We start from the raw sequence: 25,105 nt of genomic DNA on the forward strand, positions 1-25,105 counted from the left end.
TCCTCCAGCTCTCTGTGTGTGTTACTAATACAATGACCCCACTAGTTCTCCAGACTGCATGGTTTGCAACCAAGTCCCCCAACTTCCATCATGCTGGGCAGAGCTGAGGGACCCTTGATCTGGTACAAACATTGAATGCTTCTTTTTCGTTCTGATACAGAAAACATTAAACAAGAAGAAAGATCGTCCAGAAGTATTTTCAGTAAAAGTAAAAATCTAGAAATCAGGATTTAAAATAAAAGCTTCAAAGTGATGAGAATCTGTAGTTTCTTTTTAAATCTCAAAGGTAATAGCAAAAGCTTTTAGACATATACACTCAATGGCCACTTTATTAGGATCTTCCTGTACCTAATAAAGTGGCTACTGAGTGTATGCTCGTGGTCTTCTGCTGCTGGAGTCCATTGGGCCATGTGTGATTGTTCTTCTGGGAGTTTTAGAAAAATGATCATCAACCATTGATTACACCTGCAGGAAACGCTGCCCTAGGAAAGCAGCATCCATCATCAGAGACCCCCACCACCCAAGCCATGCTACCATCAGGTAGAAAGTATAAGAGCCTCAGGACTCAGCACACCAAGTTCGAGAAGTTACTACCCCTCAACCACCAGGCTCTTGAATAAAAAAGGATAACTACACCTACTTGCTCCATCACTGGGATGTTCCCAAAGCCAATTACCTCACTTTAATGATTCCTTATCTCATTCCCTCATGTTCTTGTTATTTATTGCCATTTATTTATATCTGATTTTGTACAGTTTCTCGTCTCCTGCACTCTGGTTGATCTTTCATTGACACTGTTATAGTTACTGTTCTACAGATTTGCCGAGTGTGCCCACAGAAAAATAAATTATTAGCTAAAAAAATAAGAGCACTGGGAATATGTGATAAGCTGATGAAATGGATTGGAAGCTTGTTACACAAACAAAATGCTGGAGGAACTCAGCAGGCCAGGCAGCACCTTTGGGAAAGAGTAAACAGTTGATATTTTGGGCCGAGACCCTTCATTAGGACTGGAAAAAAAAGATGAGAAGTCAGAGTAAGAAGGTGGGGAGGGGAAGAAGAAATACAGGGTGATGGGTGATAGCTGAAGCCGGGAGGGGGAGGGTGAAGTAAAGAGTTGAGAAGTTGATAGGAGAAAGAGATAAAGGCCTGGAGAGGGGAGAATCTGATAGGAGAGGACAGAAGGCCATGGAAGAAAGGGAAGCGGGAGGAGCAACAGAGGGAGGTGATGGGTAGGTAAGGAGAGAAACGGAAATGGGAATGGGGAATGGTGAAGATGGGAAGGGGGCGCTGGGGGGTCATTATGGAAGTTTGAGAAATCGATGTTCATGCCACCAGGTTGGAGGCTACCCAGACGGAATACAGGGCTTTGTTCCTCCAACCTGAGTGTGGCCTCATCGCAACAGTAGAAGATGCCATGGACTGACATATTGGAATGGGAATGGGAAGTGGAATTAAAATGGGTGGCCACTGGGAGATCCAAATTTTTCTGTGGACAAAGTGCGTCAGTGCTCGACAAAGTGGCCTCCCAATCTACGTCAGGTCGTACCGATGTACAGGAGGCTCTCTATTGTTAACCTAAGAGAGACATAGATTAGGGCAGAGTACAGTGGTGAAATATTGCATTTGATATTTCTTATGAGTTCTACACCAAAGCCCTAGTTCTTCCACCATGTATGGCAATGACTTAGTTGAAATAGCAGAGAAGTGTACTGAGATTTATAACTTGCATCACACTAGGAAGGAAGCAGGAACTCTCAGTGGCGTCTTGTTAAATGTTGACCAGCATTTTTAAACCTATTCAATACCTTGCTCCATTTTGGAAGACATACAATCATCAATACTCTATTTTCGGTCAACTTCCCAACCATATTACTGCTCTCGTTTTTACCTCATGGATTGTAAATTTGCTTTTAAGCATATAATGTAATTTGTCCAGCAACCTTTGAAAATGAATTAGGGAGTGCAGATACCTAGTCTGGCCTCACAAGTATCTGATTGCACATGTCAGATTTGGGTCAGGTTTATTGACTGCCATACTGTTTTGGGCTGGAATCATACCCAGGAGTCAGTTTCGGGTGGGGGGGGCGATGTGGATTGGAGATGTCAGACAGGCATTCAAAAAGCAGACTGGAGACTTGAGCCAGAGTAGGTGAAAGATTTTCAAGCACTGATTTCAAAACTGATTTGACGTTAGTAGGTGTTGTGAGCTTCACCATGCAAAGGGTTGCTGAGCACCTGTTTGAAGTTGGCCTTGATTTTAATGGCAGGGCCTGACCCCTTGTAGTGTGGTTCTTCGGTTTCCAAGCGTGTCTTGGTTAATATCAAAGTACTGCATTTATCATGGATAATTATAGTGGTAGAAGGGATTGCTAGATAGGGAGGAATGTAACCATAGAAGGATTGGAATTAAGGAAGAAAATGCTAAGATCAAGACATTGCTTCAGCAGGAATTGGTGCAACTGAGCAAGTATGGGGTTCCTCAAGGTTGTTGTGATGGGGACAAGCTCCTATGACCTATTAAATGCTCCCAAGAGCATGCGTCTCAAATGGCCTCTGACAAACAAGTGCATCTGCTGGCCTTCACATGTGGCTTAGCTACCAAGCCACCAGAACTGTTTCCACTGACAGGAGAAGGGGCAAAAGCGGGTTACTGGCACCTTAAAAACCAGTTGCTTCAGGCAGATCGGCTCACCAGCCGTGGCTGGCAACTCCTCTAGAAAGTGGCAAACTCTGATCTCAAGCCTCCACTGCCTTGCGGCTATGCCCACTCATGGAGAAGGCTTCGGGAGTAAATCCCAAGGGACGAATCTGGAGCTGGAGTCCCTGAGGCAGTTTTACATTGAGTTCAGCGCTGACCGGCAACTCCTGTGAAGTAGCTGCTGCCAAGCTGTACCAGTCTCAGCCATTCCTTTGGGTTCAGATGTGTGGAGAAGGGGGAGCTTGCTACATGGACAACAGCTTGCTCTCCATATTGTACTGCCCTGACAGACAGACAGACATACTTTATTGACCCCGAGGGAAATTGAGTTTCGTTACAGTTGCACCAAGAATAGTGTATACATATAGCAATATAAAACCATAAGTAATTAAATAATAATATGTGAATAATGCCAGATGGAAATAAGTCCAGGACTAGCCTATTGGCTCAGGGTGTCTGACCCTCCAAGGGAGGAGTTGTAAAGTTTGATGGCCACAGGCAGGAATGACTTCCTATGACGCTCAGTGTTGAATCTCGGAGGAATGAGTCTCTGGCTGAATGTACTCCTGTGCCCAATCAGTACATTATGTAGTGGATGGGAGACATTGTCCAAGATGGCATGCAACTTAGACAGCATCCTCTTTTCAGACACCACCGTCAGAGAGTCCAGTTCCATCCCTACAACATCACTGGCCTTACAAATGAGTTTGTTGATTCTGTTGGTGTCTGCTACCCTCAGCCTGCTGCCCCAGCACACAACAGCAAACATGATAGCACTGGCCTGTGTATCTAGGCAGCGAGGAAGCAACATCCATGGACCCTGATCAACAGAGGCCTCAAGTGGCCAGGACCATTGGTCAGGACATGGTGCAAGCTGTGATATGAGCAGCTGGTGTAAGGATAACCTGTGATTCTATGGAGATCAAGATGAGGGAAACGAGTGCAATGGAAAAGTGAAGGAACAAGGGCACAGACACGAGTTTCAGCAGCAGATGAGCTGCGGCTGAGGAGGAGGCGGACAATGTTAGTTATTTATTTTTATTTTGAGATACAGCGTAGAAAAGGCCCTTCCGGCCCAATAAAGCCGCACTGCCCAGCATCCCATCTGCTTAACCTTAGCCTAATAACAGGACAATTTACAATGAACAATTAACCTACTAACTGGTACGTCTTTGGATTGTGGGAGGAAACCAGAGCACCCGGAGGAAATCCACAAGGCCACAGAAAGAACGTACAAACTCCTAACAAACAGCGCCAGAGCTGAACTCCAAGCTCCAACACCCTGAACTTTAACAGTGTCGTGTTTACCACTACGCTACCATGGCGACCCAAATGAACTGTATTAATGAGGGGCAGTGTGCAGATGTTGGAATTGCATTGGACAGCATCAGAGTTAAAACATCCACTTGATGACTTTTCATTCGTGATCATATGGAGAGACCTGATGCAGAGTTCCCACATGAAACTACAACTGTTCCTTGCCTCCCACAGATGCTGCTTGACCTGCTGAGTTCCTTCAGGGGATAACTGCTCCAGATTTCAGCATCTGCAGTCTATCAGAGAAAATGGCTGGCCAAATATTACTTTTAGACAGATGCCAGAGTAAGGGGTGAACTTGATGGTTACAGAAGGGAGTTTGTGATGGGCAACGCAGGTGACGACCTCAATTTTCACAATATGGAGTTGGACCTTGGAATCAGGATTATAGCTTTGCCCATTAAGCATTTTTTAAAAATCCCTAGGCTGCATTCATTTGTCAGGTTAAACTTCCAAGGGTCAACCTTAAGCTTCCCGTTATTATTCCGTAAATCATGGATGTAAGCAGGAGGAAAGGGGGAAGAATTAAGGAATAGCACTGGACTGAACAGTGGGAGATTTTCCTTAATCTAACCTGGAAGTGCTCAGAGCTAATACTAGATGTCTCCTTAGTGCTAATGTCTAACATGCTTTAGCACAAGTGTTCCGAGACAGAATTCACAAACAAAAGCTCTCCCTATGTGCTCCATCTCGTTTGTTGGTTTGTATTTCTCCATGGCAACATGACTCCTCCAATCTGCATGAATTTCTGCTGTGGTATAAATAGAACAGCCATCAATGATTACTGGGTCATAAAAATATTTTGTTAATGGCATACTTACCTTGATGCCAGGTCATATGTCAGCAGGATATTATTTTTGGGTCTTTGGTGTTTACCCATTGCCGGGACTATAAAAGCATGAAAGAGACTTTTGGGTGGATTTAACGGAGAAAGTGACATCAATTCATGAGATGAGTGAGCTTGCACTGTGAATGGCAAAAATTGTTCTTGCCTTTTTGGTGAATGGAATCTTTCACATCAATATTCTAATGCTCTCCATGCATAGAGACAGCCCATATAGACTGAGTAGAATGGATCTCACAGTGTGATATGTTTGGCTGTGCTATAACTCAAAGTGTCACAAAGTGGAAGCTGTTTAGCTTTTATTTTTAAACACTGAATTTCCTTATAGCACTTTGCTAGACCTGACGCTAAGAGGGGAAAAGCATTTGTGTGGATGTTGAGCCAAGTGACAGTGCATTTCAAAGTAAAGTAAATTCAAAGTAAATTTATTATAGAAATATCTATACACACAGTGGCTGCTTTATGAAGTACCTCCTGTACCTAATAAAATGGCCACTGAGTGTATGTTCATGGTCATCTGTTGTAGCCCATCCACTTCAAAGCTCGACGTGTCATGCATTCAGAGATGCTCTTCTGCACACCACTGTTTTGCCCACAGAACTGTCGCTCACTGCTTCTCACACCATTCTATGTAACCTCTAGACCAAGGGTTCACAGACCCCTCTGTTAATGGTAAGGTTCCATGGCATTAAAAACAAAGGTTGGGAACCCCTGCTCTAGAGACTGTCATGTATGAAAATTGCAGGAGATCAATAGTTTCTGAGATACTCAAACCACCCCATCTGGCACCAACGATCATTCCACACTCAGAGTCACTTAGATCACATTACCTCCCCATTCTGACATTTGGTCGGAACAACAACTGAACCTCTTGACCATGTCTGCAGGCTTTTATACATTGAGTTGCTGCCACATGATTGGCTGATTGGCATTAACAAACAAGTGTGCAGTGTACCTAATAAAGTGGCCACTGTGTGTGTATCTCTTCACTGTGTTACTAATATAATCATTAGTCAAGGCCCTCATGCAGACACCATTGATTGCTTCCTTCCAACTCAAGTACACAATCATTACAACTAACTACCACCCTCACTTAACTAGGAAAAATATGTGCTTTCAATTTAATGAACTTATCTTAGCTAACAGATTTTTAAATAGAATCATGTCAAATACCTCTGCCCTATAAGAAATATCCATGTATTCATGTCTACAATTTCCTCATAAACCTCAATTAGGTTTGTTAACTATGATCTACTGTTTACAAATCTTTGCTGACATTCTCTAAAGAGATCAAATTTCTTGTAGTGTCCAGTTACTTAGCCATTAATAACGGATTCCAGCAATCTGTCGATGTGTTACTGACAGACACCAGCATAACAGCAGTCAGCTGATTAACTTGTAGTGCAGGCCGTCCAAACGGCTATGGAGGCTGAATAGTCAATACACAGGCTGATGGACTTGGAATAACAAGAGAATCAAGAGATATTGGGTTAGCACAGGAAAGTGCAACTTACGTAAAATACCAGTCTCTATAGAATGGTTGAGCTGCCACTAGGAGCTAAATTACCCATACCTGTTTTTATATGTACCTATGTAATGAGCACTCAAGTAGCCTTGCAGGATTGTTTTTCTGTTTCCACAGTTATCACCTTAGTGAAAAATGCAAAGTTTCTTTCCCTAAGGTGACCTGATAGAGCTGTATAAGATGACGAGTGGCATTGATTGTGTGGATAGTCAGAGGCTTTTTCCCTGGGCTGAAATGGCTAACACGAGAGGGCACAGTTTTAAGGTGCTTAGAAGTAGGTACAGAGGAGTTTTCTTACGCAGAGAGTGGTGAGTGCGTGGAATGAGCTGCCGGCAACGGTGGTGGAGGTGGATACGATAGGGTCTTTTAAAAGAGACTCCTGGACAGGTACATGGAGCTCAGAAAAATAGAGGGCTATGGGTAAGCCTGGGTAATTCCTAAGGTCAGGACATGTTAGTCACAGCTTCGTGGGCCGAAGGGCCTGTATTGTGCTGTAAGTTTTCTATGTTTCTCAAGTGCTACATGCAAACATAATACAGAACATTACCTCCCAAATAAGCACTATATTTAATATTTACAGACATGAAGCATAGAGGGAGTACATAATCCAAACTGGGTTCATTCATTCCCCAATTATGTTAGAACTAGATAAATCTGACTGCATTAGCTACTATGGTATGTACTACAGGCCCAAACAAAACTTTTGGTCTATAGAGCAGTAGTCAATCCTACAGGGAGCTGATTCATGAACCACCTACAGTAAACAGCTGAAAGCCATGGAATAACACCACCAAAGATCCTTACAAAAAAATCCTTAAGGATCAGCTGGAATGACAATACAGTGACACCAGTGTACTGCAGGAGACCAATCTGCACGGTATCTCAACCAGGATTCCATAGGGTTCAAAGGAAGTTCATTAAAATGATTCCAGGATTGAATGGCTCGTCACATGAAGAGTGTTTGATGACTCTAGACCTGTATTCAGTTGAATTCAGAAAAGTGAGGGGTGACCACATTGAAACCTATTGAATGGTGAAAGGCCTTGATAGAGTGGATGTGGAGAGGATGCTTCCTATGGTAGGAGAGTCCAAGACCAGAGGACACTGCCTCAATAGAGGGACATTCTTTCAGAATGGAGAAGAGCAGGAATTTCTTTAGCTAGAGAGCAGTGAATCTGTGGAATTCTTTGCCACAGGCAGCTGTGGAGGCTGTCTTTATGTATATTTAAGGCAGAGGTTGATAGATTTTTGTTCAGTCAGGGTATGAAGAGATACAGGAAGAAAGCAAGAGATTGGAGCGGAGAGGAAAACTCGATCAGCCACTATGAAATGGCAGAATAGACTCGACGAGCCAAATGAACTAATTCTGCTCTTATATCTTACGGTCTTATGATAAAGCAATACCAACTCCAATGCACAGGTCAGGTCATCTGGATGCCTAACTCACATCTCCCCAAAGAAATCCTTCACTCCCAGTTGAAGGTCAGTGAGCCCCTAGTGGGTAAAAGAAACACTTCAAAGATAACAACAAAATCAGCCTGAAGGAATTCAACATTACATCTAAACAACCGGCAAGACATTGCACATAAAAGATACACCTGGAGAAAATCTGTTCAAGAGGGAGCTGCGCTACACAAAAACGTCCTTCACTGTGCTGTGAACTGATCCATTGATTGCTTAAAGGAGCTAGTACAGTTTTATAGTACTGTTGGTAGTGTTCTAATTTGTTCTGCAATTCATTTAAATATATAATTTGTTACTCAATTTGTTATTTTTATACCTTTTTAACTATTTCCATGAAACTTCAGCTAATTGGGGCAGCTGCTTAATTGGGCCAAAAAGAGTCCCAGTCCATTGTCCATATAAATACATGTGGCATATAAAGTTGATCCCTGATCCTTGCATTTTTCCCTTCACACTTTATACTTCCAGCATTTACTGTGCTCATGTTTTGGATTTGCAGTAGTTGCCAGTTTTTATCTTCAATTCCCCTGCGGCTGTCCTTGGCAGCAGTGACTGTGATGGTGTGAAGGAGGATGGGTGGAAAGACTTCACTGCCATTTACATTTCCCAACACTTGTCTATCTTCCTCTCAAAATATATCCCTCTGATCAAGATGCAGTACACTGAAACTAAGTCTCTCCACTAGGCAGCCTTCCTCACATAACAAACACCTTCCCTCCCAGAAAGCTAGGGGCAAATTGCATTTATTTAGAGATACAGTGCCACCAGGACTTTCCAGTCCACTGCCCGGCAGCCCACCCATTTAACACTAGCCTAATCACAGGACAACTTAACAGTGAGCAATTTTCCTACTTTAGTCTTTGGACTGTGTGAGAAAATGAGAGAGCCCAGAGAAAACCCACATGGTCATGGAAAGCACGTACAAACTCCTTACAGACGGTGCCAGAATTGAACTCCAAATGCCCCGAGCTGTTACAGCTAACTGCTGCACTACCATGGCACGCTAATGTACAACTGGGGGGGGGGGGGGTGAAGATATTAAAATCTGACTGCTTCTGAAGGAACTTAAAACAGGTAGCTACTTGTATTCATATTGCCTGTCCTCAGCATGATTAATGACAGAGGGTGAGCAGGAAGGGAAAGAGGAGTTGCCTCGGGGACAACTCCTGTCCACAACCAAAGCTGTTTTTTTCCAAAATGTTTGTACGTCCATGTCAGAAATGCATGGCAAATACCTAACACAAGATTCCTGTTCTTTCATACTTTCAACATCTTCATTCCAGCTGGTCTTAAAAGATACCAATCTGAAGAGCACCAATTGCCCTTTCAACACATGCTAACAGTCCAAATGTCAATGTTTTACTTTTCCATAAATCACTCATCCTTGTTCACTTGTAACTTCATGTTCAAAGGTCAAAGTAAATTTATGGTTAAAGTATGTATATGTTACCATATTCTACCTTGCAATTCATTTTCCTGCAAGCCTTTACAGGCAGAATGAAATACAACAGAAATTCTGTTCTCTATCTATCCACATCAAGCACATCTTCAAGGAACACTGCCACAAGAAAAACAGAATCCATTATCAAGGACTCTGACCATCCAAGCCAGGCCCTCTTCTTACTACTGCCATTGGAAAGGAGGTACAGAAGCCTTAGGTCCCACACCACCAGGTTCAGGGACAGTTCTAATCCTTCGACCTTCAGGCTCCTGAACCAGCATGGATAACTTCACTCACTTCAACTCTGAATTGATTCATGCACATATAAGGACTCTACAACTCAAGTTCTCAATATTATTTACAGACTTGTTTTTTTAAAATATATTTGCACATTGGTAGCTTGTCAGTCTTTACTTCTAATTTTTCATTGATTCTATCGTATATTTGTGTGAAATGCCTGTAAGAAAATGAATCCCAGAGTATATACATACTTTGATAATAAATTTACTTTGGGCTTTATCCATCCCTGAACAGTGCAGGTTCAGAAGGAAGTCAACAGGTTACAGCAAGACCCAAGCATTGCATTGATAATGTCCTGCCCAGTTACTACAAATGGAGTGAAGAACTTAATCCAATTGTCTTTGCTCATTGCAGATGTGACAAGTCAGAGTAGACTCTTGTACTCTTGCAGCCAGAATTCAATTTCTTCCCAAGTGAAAGCTACATTAGATTTTAAAGGAAAGATATACTGCTGAACAAGCTCTCTTGTTCAGAACTAATTTTGGAACCCAGACAGCTCTCGAATGTTGGCTGAATTCTTACATGGAGAAAAAGAAATCTGACTTCAACTACAATGGGCCTTAGTGAACTAAACATCAGTTTTCCCTTCAGGCTGATGGGAACAGACTTCCCAATTCCAAAGAGTGCTGTAGATTTGCATTCAAAGGCATTCCTAGAGGTTAAGGTTTAGTCTTTCTTTCTGCGTGATTAAACATGGCAGGAAGTTCAAACAGAAACTCATGGTTATAAACCAAAACTAAATTACATTCTGGAGCACTTAACAGAACTTTCAGACCAAAATGATGCACAAAGAGAGCTTAATCAATGCAAAATAATCTGGAGTCCAATTCACTCACCACTTGAGGCTTGGCCTTGTTTGTGTTTGGTGCCAGTTCTCCATTTGGTTTCGATAGAGAGGGTACACGGTTTTCAGAGCTGGTTGGCATACCAGAAGCCATGACGGGCAAATCCACAGGAGATACAACGGGTGGTTCCCCCTTCAAAGTGTACTGCTTGGTGACATCTTCAAAGGACGGAGTCTGTGCAAGTGGAAGCTGCTTCCTCGATTGTCTTGTGGGTTCTGGGGTAGCAACGTGAACTGGTTGGCTACATGACAAATGTGTTTCAGGTGCAACAACTTTGGACGATATGGGAACGAAACTGGCTGGTTCACTTGTGTGCCTTACATGCTTGGACAATGGCCTTGTCTTGGCTGGTGGGGATTGGTCCATCTCACCAGGTATCTCATACTTTCTACCTTCCTGTTGCGTCACCCTGTTGTTACGCTTCTTGGAGCTCCGCCTCATTGACCTCGGCGAGAGAACTTCGGTGAGCTTTGGGTGCAGGCTAAAGCTCTGCAGGTTAGCTTTATCCTGCTCCTCAATCACCTGCAAAGGCAACGTGCGCTCAGATTGCGAGCGGGACTTCCTAACCTGTTTGGAGAACTCCTCCAGGTCCCCCACCTCGTCTCGCTGCTCAGAAAGGATTGGTTCGCTGCTGGACGTGGGTATCGCCTGCTCCATCTCGGTTATAGGCTCACTTGGACCCTTGAAGCCTGGCGTGGACAACTCTCCCCTCCGACTTGGGTCACTGAGTGACTTCTTCTTCACCAGCTTCCCGTTACCTTTCTCGTCGATCAGATTGTCCATGGTTCCTGGCTCCCTGACTATGCGCTGGATGACGGTGTTGTAGTCCTTCAGGCCGTCACTGCACACCGACAAGTCGCTGGCTGCGCTCCCGGTGCATTCTGATAAGGCGGTGGTTGAGCACTCCAGGATGCTCCCTTTCACAGAGTTCAGCGAACCCAGCAGGTTGCTGTCAACAGAGAAATGTTCACTCTCCTCTGGACATTTCCTGTGTGGCATCGGGTCACTGAAGGACCTGTACGTGTCACCGCTGGACTCTCCGTTGCTCCCATTGCTGGAATCCGATCCATTGTTGCCACCAGGAGGATATTTCCTTCTGCGTCGAACGGAACTGGGAGTCGAAGGGGGATCCAATGTCACAGGGGTGGCAGTTTTATTGTACACCACGTCTCCTCCGATTGCAACACTCTCGTAGCCGGTCCTCACTGCGGCCATTGCGGGAGCAGACCCTTTGCTGGCAAGCAGCTCCGTATCATCCTCCATGCTCGTGCCACTGGCTGGCTTGCGTTCCAACACGTGACTAGAAATGTCCTTGTACAAAGTGCTGCTGGATCCATTTTCAGGCTCGGTAACGATTCCCTCGTCGGTCATACTCGACTCAGGGCCCGACAAGTCATCGGCCGATTTCCCACCCGACAGGTTCTCCTCGGACCCTCCTCGCTGCGTGCTCTTTAGCTCTTCGACCGCTGAAGCCGACAGAACCTGGGGGCCCTTTGGAAACAGCCCAACTTCCTCCTCGCGCTCACGACACTCCACCTCCTTCTGGCCAAAATCATCGAGGGGTTCCTTCTGGGACCACATCATGTTGATCTCCTCGAAGAGTTGCCCAGCCTCCTGGATGTACTGAACCTGCATGTCAACGGGCCGCACGCCCTCACTTCTCCCTCCAACGCTGTCCGGGCCCTCGCCCTCGGAGGCAGAATCGCAGCACCCTATGTTCGCAAGCATGACTTCCGAATTACTGGGTTTCATGGCGCTGTGAGGCGCCAGCCTGCGGGGAGCCGGCTTGTCGGAGTACGTGAAAGACTTGGCACGGCGGAGAGTCGCGGTGAGGTCTTTGAGGGTGGGGCGCGCACCCACCGTCTGCTGGCTCAGGGAGCCCCTTCCCCTCCCCACCGAGGCAAGCTCACGCAGCCGGTTTGTGCTTTGGCACTGAGTGCCTCCAGTGCGGCCGCGATTAACCCCGTCACTGGGATAGTCTTCCTTTTCCTTTCTCCTCATCCTGAGAGCTGAAAAGTCCGATTTGAGAAAACTAAACAGAGTCAGTGTTTCCGATGCTATATCAGGGTTTGACATAGACTTTCTGTGCTTAGATCTGTCAGTGCTACATTCATACTGCGGGCTCACTCTCCCTGCGGAAGTCTCATTCATTACCTTGACAATCCCAAAGGGCAGTTTGGGTCGAGAACGCACTGGTGGTTTGAAATGCTTTACTGTCTCATCACTGTGGCCAAAGACTGGTGACCGGTGCATGCTCATACCCCCTTGGAAGTTCCTGTTTAATGCTGAGTAGTGATCTTCCTCCTTTAAAGTTTCAGTGCTGGAGTACCTACTGCTGCTCCGGGAGCTGCCTGGGCTCGGCAGGAATGACTGGATGTTGACTTTTGCAACTCTGGAGACCATTGGTATGGGTGACCCTGAGGTGCTGCTGTGAGGCTGATTTACAGTGATGGGCGTTCCACTATCTCCAAGCGGTCCAACGGACCTTTTATGGCTCTGTTCAACTTTGCTTGTCTGGCAAGCTGTTGAGATACAATGTTTTCTCTCACGTGGAAGAGCTGCCAAGCCACACGGTGCCGAGCCCAATTCTCCGCCGGGCAGTGGCTTCAAACCTTCATCGCTTTTGCAGGCGAAGTGCCCCAGCTGACCTTCCCGCCTCGACGGGGACACGCAGAGGGGAGCATCGCTGTCAGACTCATCATCTTTGCCGCCTACCTGCACGCTGGCTTTCTTCTTCCTCAACGACCTCCTCTTGACGTCTCTGTGGACCACGGGCTGGTGATCCTCGTCGCTGCCGGAAGACCCGTCCCGGGGTCGGGAGAGCTTGCCGGCTCGGCAGCTGGTGTGGGAGGCGTACGGCGCCGCCTCTCTGCTGCGTTCCCTCTCGTCGCTGGAGCTCGCCTCTGAGCCCGGAGCAGCAGCGGCGAGGACGGCCTGTGGTTTGGAGCAGTTATGCCTGGAATGCGCGCTATCTGATCGCTGACTTGCCTCTTGTTTATGCACACCAGAGGAACACGAAGGCAACACTGGAGCTGGTGGAAAGAAAGTCCGAGGGGGTGGCGGTGGCGGTAGAGCGCTGGTGCTCTCACCCCAGCTGGCCTGGGCACTTTCGGTCTCGGGAAAGGGAGCTCCCCGGCCAGCCGCTTCGCTTTGGTCCAGGGCTACCTCCCATGGGCAAGAGCTACTGAAGTCAGGGGCGTCTGAACTCGGTCGTGGTGATCTCCTCTCTCCAAAGAGTTTGAGCATCTCGGCGACGCTGGGCCAGCTGGTAACCTGTCCAGAATTCGGTTGGGCAGCTCTGCCCTGCGGGGGCACCTCGTGTACCTTCACCCCAGACGTCCCATCTCCTTCCCCGCCGCAGGCCGCGGGTACCGGTTCGAGCCCCGCTTCCTCCTCTTGACTGCCTTTGCCCGGAGCCAGGGACTCCCCTTCGGCAGTCTTATCGTGAAACCGGGCTTTCGGCACTCCGGCAGCCGGGCTGCTCTCCACGGGGTCGAAGAGCTCCGAGAGCTGGCGGATGGACGGGGAGATCGAATGGCTTTTTTTCACCTCCGGGCTGGAAACATTGGCAGAAACCAGTTTGCAAACTGACCGCAGTTTGCCGGTAGACCTGAGCACACTTTGTTGACTGCCGGCTCCAGCAGCCTCGAATATGGGGGGCTGGGCAACACTGGATAAAAGTTTCGACTCCTGCTGATTCTCATCAGCCGGGATTTTGGGTCTCCACTCGCTCAGATATTTCAGTGAAATACTTCTATAAACAGTCACTTTTCTCCCTTGATCTTTTTCCGCCATCGTTTTTTAAAATATTTTCTCCTTTCACATCCACTGTTCCAGAGGTCGCGTTTTGTAACCCACCCAATACATCGTTGATCTATTTCTTTTGCCCCCCCCCCGTCTTCCAAATTCCCAAGTTAATAAATACTCACTGAACTAACGCATAAAAGAACAATCCAAGCGAGCAAGGAACAAGCGTTGACCTTTCCGACACTTTGCTCGATTCTTGATCTCATCCATGCACTGCAGGAGAAAGTTTTGCCAAAAAAAGGAAATTTCCTCTCCAACTTTTTCGCGCTGTGACTTAACTTTTCGAAACCGACTAGTCGCTCCAGACACAACCAACGAAGCCAACAGCATTTTTTATCTCCCTAGCTGCAGGCGTTTTTCTCCGTGCCCATTGGCATTTTGTTTGGTTTCTCCCACAATCTGTTGCCCACTTTTGCGTGACTTTTGTCTTTTTTTTCCCCCCAAAAAACAACCCATGCAAATAAAGTGTAGTAAAGGGGGCGGAGAAAGACAACTGGGACGGCCTCTGGGTAAAAAATTGGTGGAGGGGTGGGTTAAGATTTCTTAAATTTATTTTGAGGTAGCTCTTGCATCGTAAAATGTGTTTCTGTTGCTTTTAGCTATTGTTTTAAGAGCATCTTTATGCACGTTAACGGGATTTCTGCGTTGAAAGGCGGGGCCGATTCCTTGCCTACTTACCTTTCTTTGTGTTTGAGACAATTCACCGGAGCCCCCGCCCCCACCCCCACCCATCTTTACACGGTTCCTGCGATTAATCAGGCTGTACAACACTTGCTACCTTTTTTTTCTCACCGGCTTTCACCCTAAACTTCTCAAAACGTGTTTTTTGTTTATAACATAAATTATTGTAAGGTGACACGCTCCAGTAATAATCGGTGAAATTGGCGCTCCATTTAAAAGGAAGGCTTTATCGCCCCCACGTGGACTCTGAGACGTAATTGCAAAAATAGACTGATTTTATCTTCTCTGTGTATTGCATTTAGATCTCAAATATTCGCCCTTCATTCTGTGTACAAACTATCAAATACAGAGTATATTTATTATCAAAGTACGTATATGTCATCGTGTGCGACCTTGAGGTCCAGTTTGTTGCAGGCATTCACAGTAGAACAAAGAAATACAATATAATGAAAAACTACACACAAAGACTGAAAAACAACCAATGTGCAAAAGAATTCAAACTATGCAAATAAAAAAACCAAGTAAAAATAAATAAATAAATTGCTTGATTGTTATGTGCCATGTCGTATGACGTGGGCAATTATTGTCTTCCATGACCATCGTTGTTCTTGGCAAATTTTTCTACTGAAGTGGTTTGCCATTGCCGCCTTCTGGGCGATAAATAATGAAAATATGAGTTGTAGAGTCCTTGAAAGTGACTCTGTAGCTTGTGGAATCAGCTCAGTGTTTATTTATTTATGTTTTGTTTACTGAGACCCAGCATGGAATAGGCACTTCTGGCCCTTTGAGTCGTGCTGCCCAGATTTAACGCTTACAATTACAATGACCAATTAACCTCCCAACTGGTACAGCTTTGGACTGTGGGAGGAAACTGAAGCACCCAGAGGAAACCCACGTGGTCACGGGGTGCACATACAAACTTCTTACAGTCAGCGGTGGTGAGGTGCGTGGAGTTACCTATGCTGGTTCAGGAGCCTGATGTTGAAGAGTAAGCACTGTTCCTCAACCTGGCGACGTGGGACCTAAAACTCCCGTACCTTCTTCCCGATGGCAGCAGCGAGAAGAGAGCATGGCCTGAGTGGTGGGGGTCCTCGATGACGGACGCTGCTTTCTCGTGGCAGTGCTCCTTGTAGACGTGGTCAATGGACTGACCTTTCCCAGGTTTTTATTTTCTATCTGCAGACGAGAGTGAGCCGAAAGTTCTCACAACTAGGTGACTAGGAAGGCACAAGAGACTGCAACTGCTGTAATCTGGAGCGAAAAGAAGCAAAGCTGAAGGAACCCAGCAAATCAGGCAGGATCTGTGGCGGAATTAAGCGGCCGATGTTTCAGATCAAGACTCTCCAATTCTGAGGTTGTGATCAAACCCTTGGAAAAAAAAACAAAACATCCCCACCAAATCCTGGGCATCTCTAGTTCATGAGTACTTGAAGTGGTGAGTGGCAATAGGGCTATTAGGGCCGCTGCCTCACAGTCCCATTGATTCAAACCTGACCTATGGCACTCTCTGTGTGGAGTCTGCACGTTCTCTGTGGCCCTGGGGATGTCCCCCCAGCACTCCATGTGCAACTTCAGAAAACATTAGGTGGGTCTCCGCCGAAAAAATGTGTTCTGTGCACTATTGGAAGGACGTGTCTGCACTTGAGAGGATACAGAGAAGATTCATCAGGAAGAATTTTAGTTATGAAGAGGAACTGACTCTACCAGCTGCAGCATTGTTTGACCCTTCAAGTGATCATCCTGCTTGCCTTATTTCTCACTTTACCAATGTTGCTTCCTTTCAGGATTCTTGGACCTGTACACTGAAGTCTCTCTTCCTCAACATTTATTTGGGCCTTACCATTCTGTTGTTACCCCCCCCCATTCCTCCCTCACACAACAGGATTAAACTAATCTGCCAATGCTTTGCCCTTCCTACCAAATGATCATTACCATCCTGTAGCCTACGATTATCAAGAGTACTACTAATTATTGGGTCATCTGCAAACGTTTATCACTGCTCATACATCCACATCCAAATTGTTCATTTATGTAACAAGCAGCATCAATTCCTGTGGTACACCTCCAGCCCTTGCTTTCAGTCACAGAAACAACACCCCACCATCACCATTCTGTCCAATACCAAGGCAATTTTGTATCCAATCTGCCAACTCGATCTGGATGGCATGTGCTCTAAACTTTTGGACCAGTCGACCATGTGGGACCTTATCAAAGATCTTGCTGGTCCACGTAGATTCTATCAACTACACAATGGACTGTCATTTTAATTCTCCATCACACTCCAATTTCTCATCTGTTTTCCTTTAGTCCTTACCACTGAGCTTTGGTGCAAAAGGGCAAGTTTAAGGAAGAGCATCTCATTTGCTGATTGGGTGCATTCAAATTCAGACAATGTCAGATGAGTAGAATTTCCAGTCGGCATCAGAACTACAGTTTTAGTTCTGTGCAGACACTGACTGGCCTGCTGAGGTTTCGCCAGGTTTTTTTTCAGATTTCTAGCATCTGCAGATTTTTTTTTTGCTTGTGGTCAGAGCTGTACAGGACTGAAGGAGAACATTCAGATTCAGCTTGCTATCAAGCAGCTATCCATAGTAATTCCAATTACCAACACTCAGCCCAAAGCATTGTAGCTGAAATGAACATATCAAAAGCAAGCTGCAAAGTACCTGAAATAAAACAGAACATGCTAGAAATACCCAGAATCAGAATCAGGTTTACTATCACTGAAGTGTGTTGTCAAATTTTGTTATTTTGCGGTAGCTGTACACTATAAGGCATAAACAATCACTATAACTTACAATAAGAATATATAAGAAATAAATAGTGGAAAATAAAGCAAAATAGTGAGGTAGTGTTGATGAATGATTCAGCAATCTCATACAGAGGGAAAGAAGAATTCCCTAAAATGTTGAATATAGGTCTGTAGACTCCTCGTCCTCATCTCTGATGGTAGTAATGGGAAACGGGTATATTCTAAGTGGTGAGGGTCCTTACAAAGTACAAAGTAAAATTTATGATATGAGTGCATACATGTCACCACATATTCTTTTTCTGCAGGCATACTTAGCAAATCTATAGAACAGTAACTGTAAACAGGCTCAATGGACAACAAACTATGCAAATACAAATTTAAATAAATAGCGATAAATGACTAGCATGACATAACAAGATAAAGAGTCCTTAAAGTGGGAACACCAGAAGTGGGATGACTGTAGTTCTCCCCTTTTTGTTCAAGGGCCTGATGGTTGAGGGGTAGTAACTGTTCTTGAACCTGGTGATGCGAGTCCTGAGGCTCTTGTATCTTCTACCTGATGGCAGCAGCAAGAAAAGAGCATGGCCTGGGTGCTCTTTGATGATAGATGCTGTTTTTCTACAGCAATGTTTCATGTCGATGTGCTCAGCGGTTGGGAGGGTTTTACCCATGATGTACTAGGCTGAATCCACTACCTTTTGTAGGATTTCCGCTCAAAGGCATTAGTGTTCCTATACCAGGCTGTAATGAAACCAATCAGCACGCTTTCCACCACACATCCATAGAAAGTGCCAAGGTTTTCGATGACATGCCAAAACTCCACAGGCTCCTGAGGAAGTAGAGCTGCTGTTATGCTTTCTTTGAAATTACATTTATATAATGGATCAGGACAGGTCCTCTGAGGTGATGACATGTGCGCGCCACCTTCTTCAGGACCTCCTGAAGATGTCCTTGATTGTGTGCCCGTGATGCAGCTGGCTGAGCCTACAACCCGGTGCAGCCTCATTCAACTCAATCGGAATGGAGAAACAGATCCCATTCAACCCAAAGGGAATGGAGAAACAGATCTCATTCAACTCTGAAGGGAAAGGGGTAACAGGTCACATTCCACCCAAAGGGAATGGAGAAACAGATCTCATTAAACCCAAAGAGAATGGAGAAACAGGACCCATTCAATTCTGAAGGGAAAGGAGAAATAGATCCCATTCAACCCAAAGGGAATGGAGAAACAGATCTCATTGAACCCAAAGGGAATGGAGAAACAGGTCTCATTCAACTCTGAAGGGAAAGGAGACAAGTACAGGGACAAATGTTCATGATTCATGGGAAATACACGTACTGTGAAGCAGGATTCCCATCTGATTCCAGATGGGACAAAGGTCAAGCCTGAATATGGGATTGTTAGAGATTGAACTGGGGTGCTTAGAAGCAGTTGAGCATTCACCATAAATGTTAATCCCTCAGTAACACCAAATGAATAAAACAAAGCCCGAATCCCCATGGGCGGTAGTGTGCAAATTCTGCCACCCTTTTGTTACTGATCATTTCAGTCTTCCTTTCCACACAAAGCTAGAATCAAACGCATATCAACAAGATAGAGTAAAAGTCAGTATCTTTTTCCCAGGTTTGAAATGTCTAATACCAGAGGGCATGCATTTACAGTGAGAGGGCATAATTTTAAAGGAGTTGTTCAAGGCAAGTTTTTTCACACAGAGAGTTGTGAGTACCTGGAATGCACTGTCTGGGATGATGGTAGAGGCAGAATCATCAGGGACTGTTAAGAGACGTTTAGATAGGCACATGAATGTGAGGAAAATTCAGACATATGGACATTGTATAGGCAATGTCCATTGTATAGGCAATAAGGGATTAGCTTAGTTGGCCATTTGATTACCAACTTATTTGGTTTGACACAACGTTGTGGGCCAAAGGGCCTGTTACTGTGCTATATTCTAAGTATCTTTTACCCATCCATTCAAAAGAAACGTACAATTGGTCCGCTATAATTTGTCATATCCTGTATTCCTTTGACGGTCCTCTCACTTTAACACAGTGATTCACCATTGGCTGCCGCCGAGCTGGTGGACGGTTGTTCACCTACAGTGGAGATGGCTTCGCAAGTAGCTCCAGGCTTCTGCCTGTCCAGTTTTACCCTGAGCAGCAGCAACCAGGGCTAGGTAGCACATAGGCATGAAAGATCCCATGCCTCTCCTAGAGAAGCAGAGAATTAACTCCAATGTTGGTCATCAGTTATCCCTCAACTAACTTCACTGACAAGTTATTAGCTGATCAGCACATTGCCGGTAGTGTGAAGTAATAATCACTTTATTAGATTGCCTTTAAATTAAGGGGGTAATTGCCAACATCCTGCAAAGTAATCAATAATTACTTTTATCAATTACTGTTATTTGAAGCATATTTTTACAATTTTAGATTAAATACAAATTAGTCTGCAGCTTCTTATTAATTCCTGTGGTCCATTTGTTTAAATGTGACCAAATAATACATTTAAAGTCAATCCATTCAGTAGGTCCTGGCAGAACACTCCAGCCCATTTTGTCCTGAAGGTATACAAACTGCTTTCAGATATCCTAGAAACTTCTCACTTTTGAAATTAAACAAAAAGGTTCGATTGTTATCACATCACTAAATTCAAATTGCCTACAATATTTACATTACACCTGGGGTTACGAGCACTCCATCATCTTTAGAGGAATTTAGGAGGTTCTCTTTGAGAGAGAGGTATTTTATACAGTCTTGTCTTTCCTTTTTCCTCAGTGCCCCAAACCTGGTGAACTCAATCTTGAATGCACTCAATCATAATATCTATAGCCTCACAATGTGGAGAATTCTAATGATTCACATGCACCATGCACAAAATGCGGGAAATCTCTGACTTCTAGCAATTAGATTAGATCCAACTTTATTGTCATTGTGCTGAGTAGAGATACAAAACCAATGAAATGCAGTTAGCATCTGACCAGAAATGCAAAGAATAGTGTCATTTACAAAGTAAGTGCTACAGCACACAAATATAAAAGTACTGAGACAGTACAATATGGGTGCAATAGTGCTTAGCGCTGTGATGTGAGGTTCAGCAGGGTCACAGCCTCAGGGAAGAAGCTCTTCCTGTGCCTGCTGGTGCGGGAGCAGAGGCTCCTGTCTGTCAATTTCCATTTCACATTCTGGTTACCCTCTCACTCCTTTTCTTGTCCTTACCTTCCTGTCACCTCTCCCTGGTTCCCCTTCTCCTTTATTTCATGGTCCACTGTTCTTTCATATTAGAATATTTCTTCAGCCCTTTACCTCTTCCATTTATTGCCCCGTAGGATCTTATTTCATACCCCTCCACCACCTCTGGCCCATCTAGTCCATGCCAAACTATTACTCTGCCTAGTCCCATTATCTGCACCATAGTCCTCCATACCCTTCCCATCCATTTACCTATCCAAATTTCCTTAAATGTTGAAATCGAACCCATGTCCGCTGGCGGCTCATTCCACACTCTTACCACATTCTGAGTGAAGAGGTTCCCCCTCATGTTCCCCTTAAAGATTTCTCCTTTCACCCTTAACCCATGACCTCTATTTATAATCTCGCCCAACACGTGAAAAAAAGCCTGCTTGCATTTACCCTATCCATGCCCCTCATAATTTTGTATATTTCTATCAAAATCTCCCCTCATTCTCCTACGCTTTAGGAAATAAAGATCTAACCAATTCAAACTTTCCCTATAACTTAGGTCCTCGTGCCCTGGCAATATCCTTGTAAAATTTCTCTGCACTTTTTCAATCTCATTGACATCTTTCCTGTAGGTAATTGACAAAAACTGCACACAATACTCCTCTTTTCCATAGATGCTGCCTGGCCTGCTGAGTTCCTCCAGCGTTTTGTGTGTGTTATGCAATACTCCAAATTAGGCCTCACCAATCTCTTATACAGCTTCAACATAATATCCCAACCCCAGAACTCAGTACTTTGATTATCAAAGGCCAATGTGCCAAAAACTTTCTTTACAACCCTATCTACCTGTGACAGCACTTTCAAGAAATTATGGATCTTCATCTTCGTATACTGGGCACTGCCCCCTTCCTTTGTGTCCTGAAGAAGGGTCTCAGCCAGGAGTGTCAACTGTTTTTCTCCCTCCATAGATGTTTCCTGACATACTGTGTTCCTCCAGCTTTTTTTGTGTGTGATGCTCAAGACTTCCAGCATCTGCAGAATTTCTTGTATCTATGATTCACAAGCATCTGGCTGAAGAACATTTCTATGTCTGAAATGGATGATCCATTATCCAGGTTTTGTAATCTTAATTCTAGGTTCTTCAGCAGGAGGCAACGGCCTGTCAGTAATTGCCTTATGCAGCTCTCTCAGAAATGAATGTTTCATTTAACCTGGAGATAAATACGAGGGATGATTGATAAGTTTGTGGCCTAAGGTAGAATGAGTCAATTTTAGAAAACCTAGCACATTTATTTTTCGACATAGTCCCCTCCTACATTTACGCAGTTAGTCCAGCAGTCGTGGAGCATACAGATCCCTTCTTTGTAGAAGTCGTCATCTTGGACCTCCAGAAAGTGGTCCACAGCAGGGTTGATTGATAAGTTCGTGGCCTAAGGTAGAAGGAGATGAGTTATACAGCTCTCGTTACATGTACATGCAGTTCAACTCTTTGAATGATTATGCAGAAAGTTTGAAGTTAATAGCTGATCTCCTTCTACCTTAGGCCACAAACTTATCAATCACCCCTGCTGTAGACCACTTTCTAGAGGTCCAACACACCGACTTCTACAAAGAAGGGATCCGTATGCTCCACGACCGCTGGACTAGGTGTGTACATGTAGGAGGGAACTATGTTGAAAAATAAATGTGCTAGGTTTTCGAAAATTGACGCCTATCTTAAGCCATGAACGTCAATCACCCCTCATATGTTGCAGCTCCCTTAGCTTTTGCATAATTAGATAGCACCACTAGAGGTACTTTGCTGCAGTGCCACAAGCCCATAATCAACTCCATCTCTTGCTGATTAAAGTGCTGAGGAAGATTGAAATCTTCAAGGCAAGTGTGGAGGGTAGTGAGTGTTCAGCGCCATCTACCAGCCTCCTGCTCCCTGCTGCTCTAGGACGTTGTCTCTCTCTTGCTTGCTCGCTGATCCTGAGGGAAGGTCCTTCCATTCAATGATCACTCCTTCTCTTCCTCGATGCTGTTGGAGGATGATGCTGGAGCAAGGTTTAATCGACACAGTTTGTAGATTGCACACTAATTCATGTTCTATTTCCTGGTCACTTCCTTTTTTTCCTGGCTATCCTTGGGCGATTTTCAAATCAGGGCAGCCTGCAGATAATGAACACTGAGCTGAACTGAAATATGATTTTGTGTTGTATATCTTGTATTTTTAGGGGGGTTTTGTAGCTATCTGTGTGATTTTTTATTTTGCACGTGGGGTGGGGGGGTTGATGTTTTTTATTCTTTGAACGGGTTCCATGGTTCTTTGTTTCATGGCTGTCTATGGGGAAGATGGAAGTCAGGGTTGTATACTGCTTACATACTTTGAATCCTTTGATGAAGCCACAGGTTCAATAACAATTGCACATATTTCATTCTGCATTGGAATGCGAAGGTTTTAACAGTAGTTAAAATGTTCACTTTTCCTCTGTGTCACTTAATTAATGCATATTCTTGTCTGCATATCTGCTAAATATCTGCTACCAGTGAAATGAATTATTACAATTATTAGCTCCCTGGGTTACAATGAAAGGTTAATAATGTGCATTTTATAAGAGACTATATTAAAACATAATGTCTTGTCTTAATACAACCTTCTTAATGAACAGGATTCAAAACAATGATCAGGGAAATCACTATTGGTAAATCATTAAGGTTGCAAAGCTCAAAAGATCAGCAGCTCTGCCAAGGCACAATTCCCACACTGTGGATCATAGACTTTCTGCACCAGGAACCAAGGCATGGGAGTTGTCATCGAGATGATTAAGAACTTCTTACCTTGAAAAAAAATCACTTAGAATCACAAAACGATTCTTGGGAGAAAGGTAAATTGGAATCAACCCAATTGATGATACAATTTAAGCCTATCTAGGAGACATTTAGCAAAATACGCTAACTTCAAAGCATTCAGCTTTGCTCAATATTCTCCAGAGGCTATGCACACTACTCATTCAAGCACAGCTAAATGAGTAGCTGTGTATCTGGACTGTTCTTGATTTGGTCAAATATGAGGTCTAAAAAGTTAGCCTGAACAAGCCAAAGGCTCCATTTCTGTGCTGTACAACTCTGACTCTTCAAGCCTAGTATAGAAGTAGTGCAATCACTCAAAACAAGTATGGTGTTCTCCTTCCTGGATGTTCGGGTGGGTTCCCCTATGGAGAATGCCTGTGCATGACCTTGTGTAATGTTGGGTGGCTGATGCACGGGCAGCCACCTTGCAGTCCTTGACAGATCAGGTCAGAGCCTAGTGGCCATGGAATCAAGGTGACTGGTGACCCTTCACTGCTGCCCTCTTCCTTCGCCTTCACTACCATTGTGATTGTCATCATCTTCCACCAGCTCCACCGCTGAGGGCTTGGGTGGATCGTTCTTCATATGAACCTCTCCCTTGCCATGGATGACCCCAACAGAAGCTAAGAGCCAGATGCCTAAACTCCAGATACTATCACTCTCAGGAACACACAGGCCTCTCCATCGTGACATGGTGATGATCCTCGGAGAAGTATTTGGAAACAGTGGGCATTACAAAATTAAATATTCAGGAAAGATTAGGGAAAATCCCCATGAATGAAAAATTACACTTTTTTTTTGCACAAATCTTGTTAACTGGTTCTTGAAGAAATTACAGGCCACTCATTTTTCGAACTTCATTTCAAAAAGACAGCAGTTGCTGGCTAAGGCCAAATGGGAACTTGACTTAATCCACTTTTGTGCAACTTTTAAGGCTTTTGTTGGACTACCATGATTTTTGATCCTCCTTTGAAATGGAAGAATCAGTTGAAAACAAACAAATCAGCAGGACATGAATGAAACCTGGAAAATTTCCTGCTCTCAACAGTTCATAACTAAAGTGATGTAGACAGAAATTTGGAGGGCTATGTAGGAGGGTAGGAGGTTGAAATCTCAGCACAACATCTTGGGGCAAAGTATCTGTACTGTGCTGTAAGTTCTCAACAGAAAAATCTTTGAGGGATTCAAATGGTATATGCATTGCTGCACAACAGTCAGTCTCCCAGACCTCAGAGACCAACCCCACCTTTTCGAACTATTATTTTATACCATGACTCATCTGAATTAATACTCCAAGGTTCAATATAGATTTATTATCTAAGTACATATTTATCACCATATACAACCCCGAGATTCATTTTCTTATGGGCATACCCAATAAATCCATAATAGAATAATAACCATAATAGAATC

General features: G+C 44.4%; 1 protein-coding gene across 1 annotated transcript in view; it reads right to left on the reverse strand.

Annotated features, from left to right (window-relative positions):
* LOC140200078 (rho guanine nucleotide exchange factor 17-like) overlaps positions 1-14,714 on the reverse strand; it is a 472,416-nt gene extending 457,702 nt beyond the window's left edge. Inside the window, exon 1 of the mRNA XM_072262817.1 lies at positions 10,429-14,714. Coding sequence (XP_072118918.1) covers positions 10,429-14,232 — 3,804 coding nt within the window. The 5' untranslated portion in view covers positions 14,233-14,714. The remainder of the gene's footprint in view (positions 1-10,428) is intronic.
* Positions 14,715-25,105: the final 10,391 nt, after the last annotated feature.

The sequence above is a fragment of the Mobula birostris genome, chromosome 7 (genome assembly GCF_030028105.1).
Source record: "Mobula birostris isolate sMobBir1 chromosome 7, sMobBir1.hap1, whole genome shotgun sequence".
Classification (NCBI taxonomy): Eukaryota; Metazoa; Chordata; class Chondrichthyes; order Myliobatiformes; family Myliobatidae; genus Mobula; species Mobula birostris.